Source organism: Lemur catta, chromosome 8 (genome assembly GCF_020740605.2).
Source record: "Lemur catta isolate mLemCat1 chromosome 8, mLemCat1.pri, whole genome shotgun sequence".
Taxonomy (NCBI): domain Eukaryota; kingdom Metazoa; phylum Chordata; class Mammalia; order Primates; family Lemuridae; genus Lemur; species Lemur catta.
In genome coordinates, this window is record NC_059135.1 from 5821498 (window position 1) to 5843454 (window position 21957).

At 51.6% G+C, this 21957-nt stretch overlaps 2 protein-coding genes across 6 annotated transcripts in view; both read right to left on the reverse strand.

Annotated features, from left to right (window-relative positions):
- MROH2A (maestro heat like repeat family member 2A) overlaps window positions 1-15880 on the reverse strand; it is a 42503-nt gene extending 26623 nt beyond the window's left edge. The window contains exons 1-15 of one of the 2 annotated variants that reach the window (XM_045558996.1): window positions 15736-15880; window positions 14750-14857; window positions 14353-14534; window positions 11343-11474; window positions 10962-11124; window positions 8627-8725; window positions 7752-7903; window positions 7120-7263; window positions 5992-6084; window positions 5685-5763; window positions 5448-5561; window positions 3122-3198; window positions 2192-2311; window positions 1758-1868; window positions 110-257 (exon numbers count right to left, since the gene is read on the reverse strand). In XM_045558996.1, coding sequence (XP_045414952.1) covers window positions 110-257; window positions 1758-1868; window positions 2192-2311; window positions 3122-3198; window positions 5448-5561; window positions 5685-5763; window positions 5992-6084; window positions 7120-7263; window positions 7752-7903; window positions 8627-8725; window positions 10962-11124; window positions 11343-11474; window positions 14353-14534; window positions 14750-14857; window positions 15736-15811 — 1798 coding nt within the window. In that variant the 5' untranslated portion in view covers window positions 15812-15880. Of the gene's footprint in view, window positions 1-109; window positions 258-1757; window positions 1869-2191; window positions 2312-3121; window positions 3199-5447; window positions 5562-5684; window positions 5764-5991; window positions 6085-7119; window positions 7264-7751; window positions 7904-8626; window positions 8726-10961; window positions 11125-11342; window positions 11475-14352; window positions 14535-14749; window positions 14858-15735 lie in introns of those variants that run through there. The other variant, XM_045558995.1, reaches the window with a different exon arrangement.
- Window positions 15881-20020: 4140 nt separating this feature from the next.
- Window positions 20021-21957, reverse strand: part of LOC123643798 (UDP-glucuronosyltransferase 1-6) — a 92181-nt gene continuing 90244 nt past the window's right edge. For all 4 annotated transcript variants that reach the window (XM_045559549.1, XM_045559546.1, XM_045559547.1 and 1 more), the window contains one exon: window positions 20021-20986. In XM_045559549.1, coding sequence (XP_045415505.1) covers window positions 20689-20986 — 298 coding nt within the window. In that variant the 3' untranslated portion in view covers window positions 20021-20688. The remainder of the gene's footprint in view (window positions 20987-21957) is intronic.

The following is a 21957-nucleotide window of genomic DNA, read 5'->3' on the forward strand; positions in this document are numbered from 1 at the left end:
CTACTGGGACTCCAGATGCTTCCAGAAGGGGGGTGGAGGGGTGACCACTCTGACATGAGGAGCCCACCCACCACCCAGCACCACTGGCTGGCCCAGGGATGCTGCCCACCACGCCTGCTCTTGCCCGCCATGGTGGCCTCCGCGTCGTCGCTGTGCAGCTGGCGTTCTGCCAGATTGGTGAGGCTGACACAGATGGGGGTCAAGGTGTCTGTGTAGTCTGTTTCCATGATGTAGCACAGGAGCCTCACCCAGAACTCCTGGGGTGCAGGGGGCAGAGAGTGCCCAGGATTAGCCGGGGCGTCCCGGCCATCTAAGGAGAGTGTCAGGCTGCACGCACACGGTCAGCCCAGCCCACTTCCTCAGAGCTGTCCCCTGACCACCGCCAGCCCCCGTCTCTGCCAGGGGCATCTACATGCCCCACCCTCAAGATGTGGCAACAGAGCCGGACCCGCCGGGCCTGGCATGCGCTCTGCCCAATCCCCACCCTGCCGGCCTTGCAGCAAGCCCGCACCCACCCCATCCTCTTCCTCAGGGCCCTCTGTCTGGTCCCAAGTCCTCTGCAGGTTCACAGTGGGCAGATGCCCCCGCTGGGCCTGCCAGGTGTGATGGTCAGTTTTACCTGTCACCTTGGCTAGGGGAGAGCACCCGGCATTCAGTCAAACACTAGCCTAGGAATGGCTGTGAAGGTACCACGAGGTGTGATCAAAGCCCACAGACCATAAGGAGATTATCCTCAGCAACGTGGGTGGGTCTCATCTGGTCAAAGGGCCTTAAGAGCCTTCAACGCCCCTAGCTAATCATGGGTCCCCTTCGCCCCTAGGAGTTTAGGGTGAGGCTCTTGTGCTACCAACTAACAATCGCAGTGGCTTGACCTGTTTCAGCCGCCAGGACTAGACTGTCCCAGCTCCTGGGCTCCCCAGAGAGGCAGCGCGGGGAATGGGAGAGGGCGTTTTAACCTGGCTCTGCTCTTCGCTGGCTGTGAGGCCTCGAGCAAGTGGATGAGTCCCTGTGGGCCTTAGTTTCTTCATCCACAACATCAGGGCAGCAGGACAGGAGAGAGCCTGCCCCACAGGGCTGTGGGGATGACTAAATGAGATTGGCAGGCTGCACACCTGCACGGGCCACAGCTACAATGACTATTCTTGTTATTTCTGCAGTCAGACCAAGCTGCCACAGCATGGGGAGCAGCCAGCCTATGGCCTCACCAGTGGATAATCATTCCCTCCTCGATGCTCTCACAGTACATTTTTCCTATCTTATTGCTGTCACATTTTACTGCAGTTAAAAGTTGATTTGTTTCTCCTACAGCCTGTGAGCTCCTGGGGGTTGTGCTGAGCCCTCCTAGGGCACACCCTCACGTCGTTCACGTGGTAGGAACTCGGTGAATGTTTACAGAAGTAGACCAGGAATATCACTCCTTTACACACCCACCCACACACCTGCCTGAACTAAAAGGGCTTTAAAAGTAACGGACACATCTCAGGCAATAAGTCAAGCGATACATATTGAGACCCCTGTTTGCCGGGCGCTGCCCCAGCTTTGGGGGCACAGAGATGAAGAGAGAGTTCCCACCAAGGACCTGGCTCTGGCACTGGGTGTCGAATTCTGCCAGGCAATTGGGAGAGGAAGGCCCCCAGGCCCCCAGGCCATGGAATGGAGGAAGCCAGGGTGCGGGATTCTGGGGTGCTTGGCTCCCCTGCCACAGCCTGCAGACAGGATCCCGCACCCCAGCGCGGCAGGTGGGATGGGCCACTCACGTTGGTCATCCCGCTGACAGAAGAGGTTAGGATCTTCACGGTGTCCATGGTGACTTTGTGGACCATCTTCTCCTCCAGGTCCCTCTGACATAAGCTGTCCCGGCGGTTTGTCTGGAAGACAGGACCGCGGGCTCCCGCTCAGGCCGGCAGGGGCTTGCCATGGTCGCAGGCATGGTGTCCTCACTGCCCAGATGCTGGGGCTGCAGGATGCCCAGAGCTGTGCGCGTGTCTCTTGCCCGTGGGACCTCACACGTCCTTACCCGCAGGCTCCCCGTGTGTGTGTGTGTGTGTGTGTGTGTGCGCGTGTGTGTTTACGCCAGGAACAGACACGCAGCCTGAGACTCAGGTGCGCTGAGCAGCCGGCTTCCCTCAGCACGTTGGAAGCCACTCCCAAAGGCCGGCTGCTCGGCAGCCTGCATGTCGGGGCCACTCACCAGTTTGTAGGTGGATATGGTCAGCTGCACCGACACGTACTTCAGGCCCCAGCCTTTGACCCTCTCCTGGTAGCCAGACAGAGCCAGCTGGCCAATGATGCGGAGAATAGCTATCCTCACCTGAGGGGACAGGGCAGTGGACGTGTCAGGGTTGGGGTGGGCGCTAGGGCAGGGGGCTCAGCACCTGACACCCAGTCCTGTGACCTGAGACAGCTGGGAATAGCGGGTGCTCTGGGCTGGAAGGGGCCTCAGGGGCCGCCCAGCTACTGCCGACTCTGTCCACCACCCCCAGCCTCACCCAGGAGCCTCCTCTGAGCCTTGCGGAGACATGGGGCGCCCTCTCTCCCTTCTAACGTAGGCTGCCCCATCTCAGCAGCCCTGGCGGGGAGACCCCGGGCTCCCTGGGGCTCCTGTGGGGAGACTATGTGGGTGAGACGCAGCCGCAGGTATGAAAGGCAGCTCTGCCGAATCTCCAGCCCAATCCCCCATTCCCTCCTCCGGCTTCCCTACCCTGGACCTCCACTCCCTGCCCTGCGGCCGCCAGGGAGCCCAGGACCGTGGTTTTCAGCCTTTTTGCGAGGGGAAGAGGGTGTGCCCCTCATTTGCTTTTTGCACATGCAACAAAGACCTTACGAAAGCCCTAAGCAGCCCGGCGGCTCTAGCCGAAGCTGGGTTTGCTCGGCGTCTCCTCCGCCCAAGGCAGCGCCCGAGACAGCTTGACAAGCCCAGCTCCGCGGGGAGCGGGAGGGTCTCGAGAGCAGAGCCTCAGCCCCAGGCAGGACAACGGGACGGGAAGCTGGGGTTTCTACCAAAGGCCACCAAAATGCAGCTCCACAGAGCCAGACGGGTGGCCACAGCCACCCTCCCAGTCTTCCCTGCGCTCCCCGGCAGCGGGGCCCCAGCGCCCCCTCCCCAGGTCTCTGCCCTCACCTTGGACCGGGTGTCAGAGAGGGTGTTCTTGACCACCCGGACGGCCATGTAGATGGTCCTGATGTTCATCCTGGGCTCTGGAACAGGAAAGCCGGCCTGGAGGGCTGCGGCCCAGGGGACAGCAGCTCGCTCCTCCTGTCGTGGCCCTGGCTTCAGCTCAGAGGCACTTCCTTAGACGCCCCCTCACCAGGCTCTCCCGGGCCCCTCCCTCCGCTCTGGCCCAGGGTGGGGTGTTGTTTTCCGCCTCTGTCTAGCTTGGCCACTGCTTTGCTGTGGACGCTCCCTGAGGGCAGGGTCTCCGCCTAAGAGCTTGCTAGCGCCTTGCAGCTGGGAACACAGCTCTGGGCACGCAGGGGCTGCACGCACGGCTGTGAAGAGCTGGGTCCTGGCGCCAGGCTGCCTGGGATCAAATCCTGGCTCCACCACACCCCAGCTGTGCGACCTCAGGTGAATTACTTAATGCCCCGTGCCTCAGTTTCCTTACTTGTAAGATGTGGGTAATAACAGTGCTTCCCTCGCAGAGCTGCTGTGAGCAGTGAATGAGTTAACACAGCGCCCGGCCCCCTAAGGGCTGGCTGAGCATTTGTTAATGGTGCAACTGATTAAAGCAGCACAGGTGATTAAAGGAGGAGGAAGATTAAGGGAAGTGAGACAGAGCCCTGAGAAGGTTCTGGAAAGGTCCGGTGTGTTTGGAGGTAGAATTAGGTTCTGGAAAGGTCCGGTGTGTTTGGAGGTAGAGTTAAACATGCAAATTGATACTGTGCTCAAGGCTAGGTGTTACTAAGTCAAGTTACTAAGTTCCTAAGGTGGCAGGTGATCCGGCACTAAGGGAAGATGGTACAACTTAGGGTTTTTATCTCCAAGATGGAAACTTTATTTCTGATTATAAAAAATGGTATATGTTCATTGCAAAATTGGAATAAAAATAACCATTCTTAATAGGCTAGGTATGTCCTTCTAAACCTGTTCATGTATAAACAAACATTTCTTTCACATAATTGAGGTTATAAATACTATAAATACTGCCACCCCACACTGTACTGTTACACTTAATATATAGAAGGCAGCTTTTCCACAAAAAAGGGTAGGTTGATTACTTTTTGTTTGTTTGTTTTTGAGTCAGAATCTCACTCTGTCACCCAGGCCACAGTACAGTAGTGCGATCATAGCTCACTGTAGCCTCTAGCTCCTGGGCTCAAGTGATCCCCCTATTTCAGTCACTCGAGTAGCTGGAACTACAGGCACGTGCCACCACCCCCACCTAATGTGTCTTATTTTTTGTAGAGACAGAGTCTCACTATGTTGCCCAGGCTGGTCTCAAACTCCTGGCCTCAAGCGATTCTCCCACCGTGGCCTCCCAAAGTACTGGGATTACAGGCATGAGCTACTGCACCTGGCCAATTACACCCTTTTTAATGGCTACATAATATTCCATTGTGCAGATATATTATTTATGCTATTATACAAATTCCCTATAGAAAAATACTTAGGCTTTTTTCCAATGTTTTGCTTTTAGAACAATGTTATAATGAACATCTTTGTCCAATTAATTACCTTTTGGCAATTATTTCCTTCAGACAGTTGACAAAAAGTTTAATTGTAGATCCCAAAACTGGTCCCTATCCAATTGAGCACCCAGAATTCTTTATGGATTTACATCTCTGTCGATGAAGTATAAGAGGCTGATTTCTTGTTCCCAGGGACCAGAGATGAGCAAAGTGTAGCCTGCAGGCTAAATCCAGCCCAACGCCTGTTTTTGCAAATAAAGTTTTCCTGGAACACAGCCAGGCTCAGCAGTCTACAGCTGCTTTTGCTTAACAACAGCAGAGTTGAGTAATTGTTATAGAGACTATATGGCCTGCAAAGCCAAAAATATTTTCACTATCTGTCCCTTTACAGAAAAATGGCCAGGTCGACTATAGCCGTTATCTTTATCATCTATGTTCATCAGATAATTTTAAAAATTTTAATTGTTACTTAAATTTGCATTTCTTTAAAAGAGAGGTTTAATGTCAGTGGAAGGTCCTTTATATACAGTTGCCCAGATTGTGCACTGCACAAAGACACTTGGCTTTAGGGCTGAGTGGGAGCTGCCCCCCTCTTCTAACCATTATGTACTTGCGGGGCTACATGCTGCCAACACGGGGCTGTGGTGGGGAGGATGGGCCACAATGGTGATGAGGTCCAAAGTTAGGAAATGTGAAGCGACCAAGAACCATGGCTCCCCAGGCCCACCCAGGAATGTCTATAAAAGGGGAAGTAGCAGATGCCCAGACATGGGTAAAACCAGCCCCCCTAAGACCCGCTGCCTTCCTGCCTTGCTCACCATCTGCACTCACCACGGCCCTAATCAGGGCCAGAGTCCCCACGCGGATGGCCTCCTTACTCATCTCCATCTGGCTAAAGAAGAACTTCATCAGCTCCCTGGGGTAGGAGCGAGCTGCAGGGTGGAAGGACGGCTTTGGTCATGCCCAGTGGGCCCACAGCAGGCCCAGCACTCAGAGGGGCAGGGGCTCCCCGCAGACCTGGGGGAGGCAGGGATCGCCCCTGCGAGGAGCCTCACCGAGGGCTATGAAGCATCGCACGATCTCTGCCAGGTTCTGGCTGCTGTGCTGATGCTGGCTCGGGACCTTGGTGCACACCTGGGGAGGGGCGTGCAGGGCGGTGGGGGAGACCACAGGGAACAGGTGCAGGGGCAGCCCAGCCTCACCATGCCCGGGGCGGTGTGGGAACCACAGCCTTGCTCCCCAGTGGGACAGAGGCACAGGAGTGAGTCAAGTCGGGGACCAGGCCACCTTCTGTGGCCCACTTCCACTCCATGCTGATCCACCCTGAGAATGCCCGCGCCCAGCTGAGCTTGCCGGCCTCACCTGCACGTGCAGCTCCGTGAAAATGGTATGTAGCTGCATTTGGGGCACAGGGGTGTTGGTGGTGACCGACATTTCCAGAATCTGCCTCAAGACCTGCAAGGGATGGGCAAATGGTGGCAGGTGACCTTCTACTAACCCAAGGTCAAACTCTAGACCCTTGCTACTTAGTGTGCCCCTTGACCCTAGCCCAGACCTGCTGAATCCAAGCCTGCATTTCACCCAGGCCCAGGTGATTGCAACGCACAGTGAGGCCCAGTGCTGTGCTAGGTCATGACCGTGTGTGGCATTCAAGGCCTTTTTCACCTTTCCCTCCTGTTTGCCTGGAGGTGAATCCAATTCTTTATCCAGAATTATCTACAGATGACTCCTAAATCAGTTACATTCATCTCCCCGCCTTGCTTTTATAGCTGAGGACCATGCCCGTTTGCAAACAGGTGACCCCATTACGCAGTGCATCAGCCCCAGCACGCACAGTCAAAGGCTGTCAGGGGTTGACTGGTGTCCTCCCAAAGTCCATGTCCACCCGGAACCTGGGACTGTGACCTTGTTAGGAAATAAAGTCTTTGCAAATGTAATTAGTTAAGGATCTTGAGGTGAAGTCATGCTGGATGTAGGGTGGGTGTCTTTGTAAGAAAAGAAGACGCAGAGAGACACAGAGGAGGAGGCCACATGACAATGGGGGACGAGATTGGAGTGATGTCGCCACTATCACTGCAACACCAGAGGCCACCAGAAGCTGGGAGAGGCAAGGACACTTTCTTTAGTGCCTTTGGAAGGAGCAGACACCCTGACTGCAGACCTCTGGCCTCTAGGGCCATGAGAGGGTAAGTCTCTGCTGTCTTGAGCTTCCCACGGGTGGTGCTTTGTTATGGCGACCCTAACAAAAGAACACAAGGCCGCGACCTCACTGTGGCCTCCAGGGCTTTTCAGAATCTGGTCCCAGCCACCTGGAATGACAGTGCTGATCTCCCATAAACCCTACAGGTGCCAAGCCCCACGGCCCCTCACAGGACACAGATGCTGGGTCTGCTGACACGATGCCAAAATATCTGACACCCCACCTTCCACCCAGATGACACCGCCGTGAACACCTGGGAACCCCGAAGCCCCGGAGCCGCGGGCCCTCGCCTGTGTGATGAAGAGGGCCTCCAGGCCGCCCTGGTACTCCGCCAGCAGCAGGGGGATGTAGTCGTAGACCTGTTCCCGCAGGTCGTCGTTGGGCAGAAGGAGCTTCAGCATGGGCTTCAGGGACTTGATGACCCCCAGCTTCACCTGCCACAGGAAGTGGGGTCTCCGGCTCGTCGTCCCAGGACCCCCCAGCAAGGCCAGCGGTCTCAGCCCCATTCACAGAGTCCAAGGACACGTGACGGAAGGGACCTCAGAAGTAGCCTCGAGGCCTCATCCTGCACAGGTAGTGCGATGTGGCCGGACTGCCGGGTTGGAGTCCCGCTTACCGGCTGGGTGGCCTCGAGCAGACACATAACCTCTCTGTGCCTCAGTTTCCTCATGGAAACCCTTTGTAAAATAGTTGGTGTGGAAATGGCTGCCGTAGGCAAGACGCTGGTAGGGCGCCGCAGGCAGCAGGTGCTCTCAGAATTATCATCCACCGACTCCCATCCAACGACTCCCCAGGGCCCTTTCCCAAGGCCGGCCTCGAGAGGCGAGGCTCGCGGGAACGAGGCTGGACCCGGCGGCCTCTCAGCATCTGCCGGCCCTGCAGGCTGAGGGGCCCGGGGCCCCCCTAGGAAGGTCCATCTCACCTCCGGGTTGTGCTGCCTCAGCCACACGGTCATGAAGTAGCGATACATCGGGAACAGCTTCAGGGCAAACTGCTCCTCTGTCATCACAGGGTACACGCTGTCCTCCAAGTGCCTCAGGTAAAACTGCACCATCTCACAGAAGGTCTCCATGGCTGCCAGCCGGCAGCGAGGGCAGGTGGAGCCAGAGCGGCCGGAGGCAGAACAAAAGCGTCCTCAGCCCCTGCTCCGGAGGGCGCTCCCGTCTCCACAGCCGGCAGCCTGCTCTCTGCCCTCCGGCCCCTCACAGCTCCCGACTCGCACCTGCACCTCTGGGTGCGAGAATTGGGCGCACGGGTGTGTCCGGCCCCTCCCCTTAGAGGCCACTGGGTTAAGCCCAGGGCCTGGGATAACTGTACCCACATCCCGGGGATTCTAGCACGTTTGGCCCGCTCCCTCTCAGGCCCCGGGGTTTTTTAGCCCACAGAAACATAAAGTAATCAAAACCTGGGAAGGTGATCAGATTTAAATAGCACCAAAGACCTGCCCAAGTCAAGACCGAAATGGAGACAGTTTCCCTGGTCTCCCTCTCCTGTGAACGCCCATCGCCCGTCTCTGGTCTCCTGAAACACCCAACTACACTGCAAGCTAAACAGAGTCACAGTGACAGCCTCCTCCTGCTAAGCCAGGATCTTCTAAACGGCACCACCATGTCTCAGCCCCCTGTTCCCTCCAGAGACCCAATCAGAAGCCACATAAAGTAGGAGACTGAGCAAACGTTTAGGAACAAATGAACAAGATGCCTCTTATTCAACAACCCCTCTGCCTCCTTCCTACCCCGCTGTCCCCGTCCAGCACCCTGATCAGGCCAGACCTGCAGGCCCAAGTGGGACACGCACCACTGCAGATCACCTGGCGTATCTTGGCTTCGTTGGCGAGCCTCAGCATCGTGAATATGGTAGCCAGGGTGATGCCCATGTACGGCATGAACTCAAACACTGTGGGGTTGGGGGAGAGGTCACAGAGAGAAGGCACAGAGAACATTCCAGCTGCCCACTGCCTCCAGCCCCCGACAGTCCAGAGCCAGGGAACCCCTTTGCCCTCCTGGGCTGCAGGAAATAGTGCAAGAGACAGTGAAGCACAAAAAAATCGAGTTGGAAGCAGGTGAAGGAGGCAGAAAGATGGAAAGAGAGGAGGCGGGGGAGGAGAGGGACAGGAGAGGGAAGAGGAGGCCAAAGAAGGGAGGGAAGGAGGGTCCCCACGGCTGCGAGGAGAGGGGTGCAGAAGTGAGCAGAGAGAAGAGGCTGGGGGTGCAGCTCGAGGTGCACATGGGCCTCCCCGGACCGGCTGCCTCCTGCAGGTGTCCCACAGGGGTTCCTGGGTGACGGCAGAAACAGGGAGGCAGCAGGAGGGAGGGGACTGCAAGGAGGCAGGAGGCGAGACAGGACGAAGAGGAACTGTGGAGAGATGGACGAAAGAGAAGTTGGTGACAGACCCCCCTCTGACGGGAGGCAGGCCCTGCCCCCACTGACGCCGAGAGCACCCCTTCCTCAGACTCCGTGATAGATCATACATGTTCACAAGAATGAAATAAATACTCACAAAGCTTCCACTGACTCCCCCGGCTGGGCCCTCCCCCTGGCACCATCAGTCTGTCCCTCTCTCCTGGGTCTCTGGCACCTGCACCCACTCAGGCCCGGGCCCTCCCTCACCCCCACAGGCCCCTCTGGCTGCTGTCCCTGTTGTCCCTTTTCCTCTTTCCCTTCCCAACCAGTGGCTAATACTCCGTCCTCCCTTCCCCCCCCCCCTCCAGCCTCTGTCCCCAGCACGCCCCGAAACCTCCGCACCCCCCCTACCTTCTCCAGGCTCATCTCACTGGACCCCTCAGCACAACTGGACACACCTGGTGCCTCTACCCTCTGAACTACTGTCCTCTGGCAGGGCCGGTGACCCTGCACCGCTCCTCCTCCTCCTCCTGGTTATTCTCCTACGATTCCTCCCGAGCCCCTCAGTGCCAGGGCTCCTCTGGGCCGGGTCCTTGCTGCAGCTTCACTCCCTTCACTACTTCCACTCCTTGGGTGCTAACGGCTTTGAACGTCAGGACACTCTGAAGTCACCCGGACTGAAGGCCAAGCCCACACCTGCCCCCTGAACTCTGCATGCACAAGTCCACTGCCCGTGCCACCTGTCCACCCGCACAGCCCACAGGTGACCTGAGCTCCATACACACAACACAAAATACGGGAGCCCCCAAACTCTCTCCCAGTGTTTCCCATTGTCCAGGTGCTTGGCGCCTCCACTCCTTCACCTGCCCTCATAGTTCCCCAGCAGGTGTCACCCACAGCCCATTCCCACCTCTGCCCTCGCTCCCCTCACGTCAGCCCAAGCCGCCATTGCCGCACACTATCTGCCTCTCACCCCTTCTCTGCCCACGTGAAGCCTGAAAGGTCTTCCTGGAACCTCAGTCATGGGGCAGCTCTGCAGCTTGGCATGCTCCGGTAGTTCCCTGCCACTCCTGAGCAAGTCCAGACCCTCCACCAAGGTCACGAGGCCCCACCCAACACTCTGCCTCAACTTACCCCCGTCTGCCCCTCATTCCCCAAGTCCAGCCTCAGCCGCCTCTCAGTTCTTCAGAGAAACTGAGCCTTTTCCTGCCTTCGGTCCTTTGCATGTGATATTCTCTCCATGTGGAATGTTCTCCAACACCCTGTTCCTCAGGAGATATATCTTCCTCTCCCCTTCAGGTCTCAGCTGAAACATGGCTGCCTCACTGGGGCCCTGCAGAGGGGAGGGCCCCTCCCCTCACCCTGCGCTCGAACAGCCACCTGGCTGTGCTCTCCATACTCTTACACTTCGCCTCATACAAACATCGATTTTCGTATTTGCTCCTTTATGGTCCCTTCTGAGGGCAGGGGCCACGCGGGACTCACCCAGTGCTGTGGCCAGGCACCCACACAAGGCCTGGGAGTGGGGCTGTTTGTGGAAGGAGAGGGAGGGAGAAAGGAAGTAGAGAAGGCAAGATGGAAGACAGGACAATGCAGGTAGCGGGGAGACAAGAGAGAGAGGGAAAGAGGAGGGGAAAGAGGAGGGGAAAGAGAGAAAAGAGAGACAGAAAGGGAGGGGCAGAGGCAAACACAGAGACAGAGGGAAGTGGGGTCAGGGAGAGGCAGAGACCAGGAGGGCCCCCGGGCCAGGCCGAAGGGTGGAACCTGGCTGAGGACCTTCGAGCCCTACCATTGCCGTTGGCCAGCTTGGCCAAGGTGACAAGGACAAATTCATCCGTGAGGTTGAGGGGCTTCAAGTGGTGCTGCAGCTCATACATGACCAAACTGAAGTGATTTCGGGACAGAGCCACCAGGGTGTCACTGGCCACCTCCGCCTTCTCATAGCCCTCCATCTGCAGGGGCGGGGAGGGATGTGTGGCAACACCAGCTGGGCCCTCATAAAAACCCTCCTGCCCCATGCTCTCTCCTGCCCTCCTGGCTTCTTGGCCTCAGCCCACACTGCTCTGTGAGGTAACTGCACAGGGCCTGGGACAGCCCGGGCCAGGCCACCAGCGGCCCAGCTCCTGGGCTGGCAGAGGGAAGGTGCCGATGGAGCCCAGGGCCCTCCCACCTCTGGGGTCTCCCTCATCTCCTTGGAGGCGATGGCCACCAGCCTCTGGACACACCGCTCCTCCAGCTCCCCCTCCTGCTGGATGATTTCCTGGAGGATGTTGTAAATGTTGACCTTGCGCTTGGTGGAAATCTGGAAAACAAGTATGGCGGGTGGGAAGATTCCTGGTGGGGCAGGGGGCCCTTGGGCGAACTCTGCCCTGCCCACAGCACTGTGAGTCCACCTCCTCTCCCTCCCACTGTCCTCCTTCCCCACACCCCGTGTGGACAAGGCAACCACCACCCTCCAACCACAGAAGTCTCAGATCTCAGCTCCTCCATGCTCAACTCCTCCTGCTTCCCTTCTCCCGCCCTACTCATCCCACTCGTCCTGTCTATTTGACTTGCATAGCTCTTCTCTCTTCCCTGTTTTCTGTTGCTATTCAGTAAGGCAAGAGTCACATGGTCAACACTGGAGTCCTCCACACACTGGGCACTGGCCATCTTGAAAGCCCAAGAAGGCAGAGGGGCCCTACCCTGTGCCCTACGAGGTAGCACGTGAGACCAGGACACTTGCCTCTCACTCTCTTTTGATTCTGGCACAGATAGCACTTGCCACCACTTACAGTGACCTGGGTTAGGATGGGCTTGGACAGGTGGACTGTGCACCCCCCAGACCAACCACCCGGAGAGTCGTATTTGAGATGACTCACTTAATCAGGCATGACAAGCCACGCTTAAGAAATGAGGATTGACTTTCTACATGGGACCACTACCTGCAAATCCCTTGGGGAAAATGACCTGCCTGCCACCTGAGGTGGGGGGAAGGTCACTTTCCAACAGTCCAGGAACCGTAGCAAATTTGAGGACCTCAAGAAGAGAGGAATTCACCCAAATTTATAAGTTCTGGTGAAATTCAGTACAGGGAGTCTTAGCTTTGGTTTCCTAGTTTTGAGATAGCAAATAATAGAGATTGGTAAAACTCCAATCAGAGATTTCTTATGGTAACTCCTGGACAGAAATTAATCATGTGGCGTTAGTAGCTGCTCGGTTCTGCATGGCTGGAGACCAGTGTTTCTCAACCGTTATTTTTATTGTTAATGTTATTATTGTTGTTGTCCCTAAGAAGCCTTTTTAGACACTTTTTCCTAATCAGCCCCTATGAAATTTTAATACCATAGATATACTATATATTTGTCTATATATACATAAAAAAGTAAAATTTTCTTTGTCTCCCAAAAACCAGTTTTACCCACTTGGGAGCAATATCACCGGTTGAGAAAACATGCTCTAGATTTGCAAAGCAAACTCGAAGAGGCCTGTATGCTTAATTAACACTCTTGCTGCATGCTATATGAAGAGCCAGGAAAATTATAATAAGACCAGCCTTTCTATGATCAAGAATAGTGTTCGGAGAATATTTATGGTCACAAGAGAAAAACTGTCAAAGACTTGGAAATGGGCAAAAACGATCACTTGGTAGCCTTCCAGAGCAATGCCTCGTACTGTCTGGCAGATGCTCTGGGATTACTGGATTCTGTAGAGTGTGCCTTTGAAGTTAAGGTCTAGAAAACTGATAATAATACAAACGTTTCCTCCATAGCAATGAAAATGATTCCTGTTCACAGCAATGTAAATGGATTTTTTCTGGTAAGGAATATAAATATCTACAGGTAAAATTCTCATTTAAACAGTTTTTAACATCTTACTTGTTCCTTCACTAAGGAATAAATATTTAATGTATGTTAATTTTTTAATTATGCCTACTTGTTTATTGTCTGTTTATTGACCTTGATCATTTATTAAGGCCTGTGTATTAATTATGGCTTTTTTTTTTTTATTTTCTGTATTTCCTGATGCTTTGGTATCTGGGGCCTTGCTGACCCTGGAGAGACTGCCCCTCCCAGAGCTAGCCAACTCCTAGAGGTAGTAAACACATTGCCCAAAAATATGCTCTTCAAATACAAAACAACTGTTATGAACTGAATTGTATTCCCTTAAAATTCATATGTTGAAGCCCTAGCCCCCAGTGTCATGGTATTTGGAGATGGGGACTTTGGGAGGTGATTAGGGTTAAATGAGGACATAAGAGCAGGGCCCTAACCTGGTGGGATTGGTGCCCTTATAAAAGGAGGAGACATGAGAGCTTTCTCTCTCTTTGCACATACACAGAAGAAAAACCACGTGAGGAACAGTGAGTGAGAGGGAAGTTGTCTGCAAGCCAGGAGGAGAGAGCCCTCAGCAGAAACCAAACTAGTTGGCACCTTGATCATGGACTTCCAGCTTCCAGAACTATGAGAAAACAAATTTCTGTTGTTTAAGTCACCCAGTCTACGGTATTGCGTATGGCACCCTGAACAGCATAATACACCAACCAACCCAGAGCCCACCTCCCAGCCGCCTTTACTGGGCTCTGACTCTCTGGGCCACTGTCCACCTGCCCTAATCAGCCAGGGCCAGGTACCATACAACTGGGGACAGCTACTATGCCCCAGAGCCCACTGAAATTATCCAAGCTAGCCAATCCTAAGCCTTCTTATCCTGCCTCGCCTGTTCCTTCCCACAGAAACCGTAATAAAGATTTTTGCCCATGACTTTCCTTCACTCCCTCTGCTTTCTGGCACAGTGGCCCTGCCTGGGGTGGCATTCCCCCTCCTAGTGGGAACTACAGTAACAAACTAACTTCTCGAGAGCAAGTGTCTCCTGAGCTGTGTCCTTACCATATCTGAATAGAACCTATATTTTAAAACACCCTGTATTGAAAACTCCCTGCTGTGCTCCCCAACTCTCCAGCGCACCTTTCTCCTTTTGATAAAATAAAGCTCTCTAAAGAGCTTTTAAAAATTATGAAAGGCCCAGGCCCTAGAGGTCCTCAAGGAGTGAGCACCTCACAGCCTTGCCCATCTCTGTGTCCCAGCACCTAGCACCATGTCTGTGACAGTCAGTAAGCGTGTGCTGAGTAGTGCATGGGTGCACAGGCAGTCGAAGGTGGCTGAGCCCCAAGGCGGGCGCTGAGGGTGAGGTGGCCCTACCTCCGGCACCTGCAGGCAGCGGATGAGAGCATTCATCACCACTAAGGGCTCGGTGGTGGCCTTCTCCGTGATTATCACTGAGGCCAGGGTCTTCCGCATGTCCAGACATGCCCCTGCTGTGTCCGTCTTTGGTGACTCACTGTCAATGATGTCCAGGAGGTTCATGATCTGTTGGAAGGTACCTGAAACAAAGATGGCCCAGGTGCAGTGTGGAAATGATCACTACAGGGGGTGCCCAATGTGCCCTGGCCTTTCCTACACATCCACACCTCTAGCTTCACCTGTGACATGATGTCCACTGTGCAGATGGAGAAACTGACACCTAGGCTGGGACTGCATTCAAGGAGCTAGTGGCCGAGATGGGGCAGGGATGCAGGGATATGGGTCACTTCCTTACCACCGTCATCTGACTCAAAAGGACCCAGGTCCTCCGTTTCCTCCAACACGTTCTCATTTGAGTCTATTGCTGCTTCTGCCATCATTTCTGCCATCTCTTCCTCAAGCCCTCTTGAGACAGACAAGATGTGTAAAATACTTAGTCGGCAACACACTCTATGACAATACACCCTTGTATACACCCCCCACCTCCCCTTGAGTGTACATGAAACCTGTGACTTCCTTCTAACCAACAGAGTACAGCAAAGTTGATGGGAGGTCCCCCCTTGAGCAGGTTATGTCATATGGCAAAGATGACGGGAAGTCACTCCCATGATCATGTTACCCTATATGAGACTCTGTCTTAGCGGACTGGATGGAAACTTTCTCCTGCTGACCTTGAAAAGTAAACAGCCACGACGTAAACTGCCTATGGAGGGGGGAGTGTGGCAAGGCCCCGAGGACCCCAGTCCTATAGCCAGAAGGAACTGAATTCTTCCAACAACCACATGAGCTTGGAAGAGGAGCCTCAACGCTAGAAAGGAAAGCAGCCTGGCCAACATGGTGTCTGTAGCCTCTGAGACCATGAACACAGGACTCATGCCCAGACTCTCGACCCACAGAAACTGCAATAATAAATGGGTGTTCTTTTAAACCACTAAGTTTATGATAATTTGTTACACAGCCATAGATAACTAATACACTTGGTTTAAAAGGGCGCTTCCTCCCTCCCTCTTGTCTAGACACTGAAAATTAATGACTAATGAGAAATCCATATCAGCAGCTCTCATAACTCCTTTCAGGGGGCTCTCTCAGTGTCGACAGCTTCTTAAGAGCTGGCAAACACCACCGTAGATGTCAAGATGGCAAATAAAGGCTCTCAGAGCCTTTCTCCTCCTGTCTCAAGTTCCTCGATCCTCAAAGTCCATCCCAGGCCCTTCAGCATCCTGTGCCCTTTCCCTCCCGGGAATCATCTGAAGCGCTACTCTGGGACCTAAACACCGGCACCTTTCCTCAGGGTCCTCTTCTGCATGAAACAAAAATAAACCACAAGAACAAGCTCTGTTCTTTGCCCAGTACACATCAATGGAAATGTGAATGGCAGGACTGGCGGTCAAAGGGAGGCAGTTGGGCTCTGCAGTCATATCCCTTAGGAGAAATGGGTCTCCTGGTGGGAGGGAGGGTTTCATTAGAACCATCACCGTTAGACCCCAGGCCCTCGGAACTTTGAGACCCAACTGCCTTCCTGAGTTTTTGTCCACTCAGGACCTGAAAGAGTGCATATGGACCTGGGGTAAAACCTCCACATCATGTTGTCATTAAACATTTCTGTTACTCACATGTGTATGCTGGATTACAGTGGTCTGTTTGGGAAAGAGAAATGGTGGGAGTGGGGGTGATTTACAACCAAATCCCAGGGGGATGCAGTCATAGGAGCCCAGGGTGGGGAGGTGTGATCAGGATAGCTGGAGAGGAGAGGAGGAAATGACAGAGAGATCCTGGGGAGAAGACTCCTCCTTCTCAAGGTCTGGACAGCTTGCAGGGTGGGGAAGTGGATTTCCACTAGCCGAATACTTAGAAGATAAAGAATATCAAAGACAACTAGGAGAGCAGGCACCCTTCTTCCCTAAACCAAAAGCAAATCCCAAAGTATTTGTCTGTCACTCATAGCTAAGGGTGATGATGTTCCAGATCAATAGTTTGAACAATGAAATATTGGCCTGTGGGAAACCTTTCTATGCATTACAGGACAACAGAATAAAACTCAGAGCCATCTAGGGCCAAGGCTGCTTAGTTAAAATTCCCACTCAAATGTGCTCATCCTGCCAAATGGGAGTTTCTCAGCTTCTGCCTGGACACCTCTAATACTAGGTAGCTCATTACCCTCAGGAGAAGCCCAAATTCAGATGGGTAGAAAAATGAGCTTTCTCTATATAATGCTGAACATTTCTTCCCCATAAAATTCCTACATTGTTACTAGTTTTGCCCTTTGGAGACACATTGATTAACATAAAATAGACACAAGGAGACAGTTATCACAGACCCCTCTGCACTGCCTCCTCCCACTCCACCTGCGGCCTTTTCTCTTTCAAAGATTACTCAAGTGACATGGTTGCAGTTCCATTCCACAGGTCCTGACTGCATGCCAAGTGCGTGCAGTGAAGCGTGGCTCTCCATGTGGTGGAGGATACAGGGTGGGTAGGACACATCTTTGTCTTCTGAGGGTCTTCAGAGTCAACACAAGAAAGATCATGAATTTAGAGCCAGAAGTGTACTTGTCAGTTAGTAACTGCTACGTAACAAACTCCCTCAAAACTTAATGACTGAAAATAACCAATTATTATTGTTCCCTCAACTATGGGTCAGCTGGGTGGTTCTGTTGCTCTGGGCCATGCCCAGCCAAGCACAACTGGGGCCACTCACGCATCTCAGTCAGCTGGAGGGTTGGCTGAGGGCTGTCTGTTGGCTAGCTAGCTATTGGCTGAAGTGACATGGGTGACTGGGACATCCTGCAGCAGGGGTAGCCCAAGCTGTTCTCATAGCACCTGGGCAGGGTTCCGAGAGAGCAAGTGGAAACATGAAGGCCTCAAGACTGAGACCTGAAACCATCACCCAGCAGCTGCCACATTCTATCCGCCACAGCAGATCACAGGCCAACCCTGACTTAGGGGCCGGGGAAATAGATGCCTCCCTTTGATGAAAAGAGCTGCAAAGTCACATTGTGAAGGATGTGGCTATCAGGAGGGGTGGAAAAAGGAGCTGTTTTTTTACTACACACAGGTAAGAGTGTAAGCCATGGCAAAAAGTAAGATGCCCCTGAACGCATCATCTAGAGAGGACACTAAGACAATGAAATCAAGGAGAAAGAAGTGGGTTCTTAGTTTTCCAAATTGAAAATGCTTTTCTTTCTGATTATGACAATAATATTGGACTCCCAGATAATCCATTCACAAAATCTGCCTCTCTTAGGTGCAGTGACCCTATTAAGTTTCCCACCTTTGCTTCTATGGGAACTAACCAGGAAATAAGAAAACACTGTATTTGTAAAATCCTGTGAACTTAAATACATGAAAGGGCCAAGGCAGAATGTGGGGGAAATGGAAATAATGTACAGAAGCTGACCCAGAGGCAGCCTCTACAGAGTGGACACATTTGGGGGGTTCTGCCCAGCTCCCAAGGCTCCCTCTTCCCTCATCCATGGGGCCACAGTAATGGGATACTGGGAGCCATATTTTCATGCTGTGATGTCTCCCTCAACATTTCTGATTGGACAAGAAGTGGACACCTGATCCAGCTAGACCAATCAGATTCTTACTTGCACGAATTTGGAATTCTGGGTAAGAGAGAATACAGTCAGTCTCTTGTGGGATCTTGAGATCTAGGGCCGGAGGGGTCTGAGGACTAAGAAGCGGAAAAGGCTCTGAAGAGAGGGAAGAGTAAAGCTGGCGCCCAGAGCGAGCAGGGACAGGAAGGGGAAGGAGAGGCTCCACTCAGCGCAGGCTTGGCTGTGAGCCTTACGTTATTAGGAATCTATCTCCTTACACAAGTACCCTTTTTTTGCTTAAGTTATCCCGAGTTGGGTTCTTACTTGTAAACAAGAGAGTCTAGGTGCTACAGGCACAAAAGGGCAAAGGAGCATGAGCTGGTGGGAGGTCACAGCAGCTTAGGGGGTCCCTGAAAGAGTTGGGGGTGTCCGGGAGCCGTGGGCAGTGAGGCCAGGTGATGGCCCCTGGGTGGACAACGAAGGGCCTTGAATAAGGGTAGACATGGTTTAGAGATCAGTGCAGAGCCTCAAAGATGTGGGGCGGGAACTAGTGTGAACATATTATGTTCCTCCTGGGGAAAGAGGAAATGGGGCTGGGGTCGGGAGATCAGCTGAAACCGTCACTCTCTGTGCGACCCAGCTCCAACTTGAAGCCTACAAATTTAAAACTTCTGCTTGTAACACAAAGCAAAAAACACAAAATAAAACACAACCAAAAAATCAAAGGCAAAAAAAAACAAGTGGAGAAAATACAGTACGTGACAAAAAAGATATTCTGATTAATGCAGTAAGCATTCCTAAATCCTCAGGGTAATAAACTTCAGTAGGAAAACAGGCAAAGGATATTCTCCAAAAAAGAAATAGAAATGGCTCAAACGCTTGAAAAAAATTCAACCTCTAGTAATAATAGAAGCACATTTAAACCAAGATCCCACTTTTCACCTATCAAACTGACAGACTCCTTTTCAAGATAGTTCTCTGTACTAATGAGAGTGTGGGAACCTGGCTCGCCCACACACTGACAGTAACTGTCTGGACACAGTGTGGGACTATCTCAAGCCATTTGTCCAGGGTAGCGATGTGGACAGTGCCCCACCCAGATCCCCTGTGCACCCCTTTAGTGACAAGGGCTCACCCTCAAACACCGCATCTGCAGTTCTTACCTGCTGCCTCTCTCTCTGACTTTTAAAGTCCCCGTTGCGGCCAACAGGAAGTGCAGGGAAATTCATACCACCTGGAAGCAGGTCCAGCCAATCACTGACAGGAGCAAATGCTCGAATACCCAACAGCCTTGCTTCTCAGGTGGGATAAGTCTGGCGTGTGCTTTCTCCACTGGTGCCCAGAGTTACCCAGTAGACTAAAGCTCCAGTTGCCCCCAAGAGAGCCAGATCTTGGAAGCCATCACCCCTTCTCACTCTGCCATTCCCCTCTCGGTGTTTCCTTTACTTCCCAAATAAACTCCCCGCCCTGACTTGAATCCCTGCCTTAGGGAAACCCAAACTGAGACAAGCAGCAATTTGTTGTAAATCACTTTCCCACAGCTATAATCATGAATATGTGCAAATAGCGACTAGAATATTCAAGGAGGACTTTTAAAAATAAAAATAAATAAAGTTGAATCCACCCAAAAGTTGTGGTTAAATAAATCCTGGTATATCAATCCAATAGAATACTCCTTGGCCACTAAAAATAAATTAAATATTATACTAAAAGACTGGGGGAACATTCACCATAGAGGGAAGTGACGAAAGAATGTCAGAAACCACTAGGTATATTTGGTATATCTACAATATTTTATAAGCATATGTATTTGTCAAAATAGTAGCAGTGGTTATTCCTGGGCAATATAAGATTACTGGCTATTTTTTTTCTTGTATGTGTATGTGTGCACATGCACCGAATGTGTGTGCAGGTGCAACCTCTATATTTTTGAAATTTTCTGTCATAATCATGCATTACTCTTGTAATTAGAAAATGAACTATAACAATAAATAAACATAACACCAATGAAGAGAAAACACCTAAACATACAATTTATGTTAATTTATTAGTATATTTTTAATTATGGGAAACATCAGAGAAAATATACTAGGTTTTTATCAAGTTCAGATCCGTTTGACACAGCAAGATTATCCTCTCAAATACACCACCCAGCAATTTCATAACATCATTCTTTTCCCCCAAAGTAAGAAATCACACACTGTTCTCAGTGGACTCTCAGCCCTTCATTCAAGTATCCCCTAAAGATACAAAACTTCCCTGCTTTAAACACACAGATTGACATCTATGAAGCTTGATCATAAATGAAGACCGACCATTATTGGGGAAGGGACTAATCACGAGCCAGATGATGAGGTTAAAACCGCCGTCCCAAGTGGGGCAGCGGTGGAACCACCTGTGAATCCTTTGCTCCCCAACAGGCCACATTTCTGAGCAAGAAAAGCCATGCAAAGTGCCCACCCTCTCTGCAACTCATTTGAAAGTTGCCAAGTGTAAACCAGATTAAAGATACCAAGGGGGCAGGATCCTATTCAAATATCTTTGCTGACTAGCAATTAGATTTAAAAACCACTCTGGGAGTGACTAATTTATGCAAAGTATTTCCTTAATAAAATGAATTTAACACTGATTCTGTTTTCAAGTTTGGAATTGACCAGGGAATGAATCAACATTTCACCTTATTTCCCACCCACTTCTCAATGCGCCTTGGATTTGTGGGCTTTCTTTACTCGCCCTTGTTTCCCAAAGCACTTCCGGAAACCGAAGGCACAACATTTAAAGGTGACAAAGGCCAGGGTCAGCACCACCGCCAGGAGGAAGCCGATCACGTCCAAGGAGTGGTACTGGTACCAGGTGAGGTCGTGAGCTGCGGGGCGCAGGTGTGGCGCCCCCTTGTGCCTCATCACGAACTCCACCCAGAACACGGCCAGGTCCAGCGGCTCGACGGGGCGGTCCTTGTGGAGGCTGGAGAGGCGCATGATGTTCTCCTTGTAGCTAAACACAAAGACAGTCGTGTTATGTCTGGGACTCCCGTAGTAATGAGCGATCCTCATTTTATGCTTCCGCTAGGAATGCTACCAGGTTTTCCAAACTTGGCAGAGGAAATGTATTTCTATTATAACCAGAAAACAGATACATGCACACACACTCTTAATAAATGTTCTTTATCTCTAAAAAAAAAAAACAATAAAAGAGGGAAGGAAGGAAGGCAGGGAGAGGAGGGAGGACCTGAAGCCAAAATTTTAATTTTACAAATATTTTAACTTTGCTTCCTACTTTTCTCCTTTTCTTTTTAGTAATATTTTTGTGAGAAATTAGATTATACTTTCTTTATAGCAAAATGAAGAAAGGAAAAGTTCATGTCACAAATTATGAATCGTCTCCCATTTGCAGTTGTAAACAATCACATCTGGGCAAAGTAATAGTGCCAACTCCAAGGTGATGCTACACTTTCAATTCAATCATTGAAGCAGCAAACCACCTTAGCATGAGGCTCTGTCTATGCAGCCTGTTAATGCAAAATGGATTCCTGTTTATTTTGGACAGTGCTCATAGTTGAATCAGAACATCTAAATCCACAGAAGGTTAGATGCTTCAACCCTTGGTGTGGATGCACTAGAAGAAGGAAGAGGAGGAGGAAGGGAAAGAGAAAGAGAAGGCAAAAGAGGAGGAGAAGGAAAAGGGAGAAGAAAGAAAAAAACAATACACTCCTATTTACAACTATGATCATTGCTGTCCTTAAACATATCTGTTATTTGGTTTAGAAACATCGTTATAATGTAGTATTAGTATTTGGCCATAAATCATGTTAAACAGCTTCCTTTTATATAAATTGTTTCTTAAGATAGATTTTCTTAGAACTTTCAGTGACTCATTCAATATTTATTGAGCACCTATTATGGCCTGGTCATCTGCATAAACAGCTGTTTGAAAATTTCCCATTTCTCTCTATTTTGTGTAGGTAT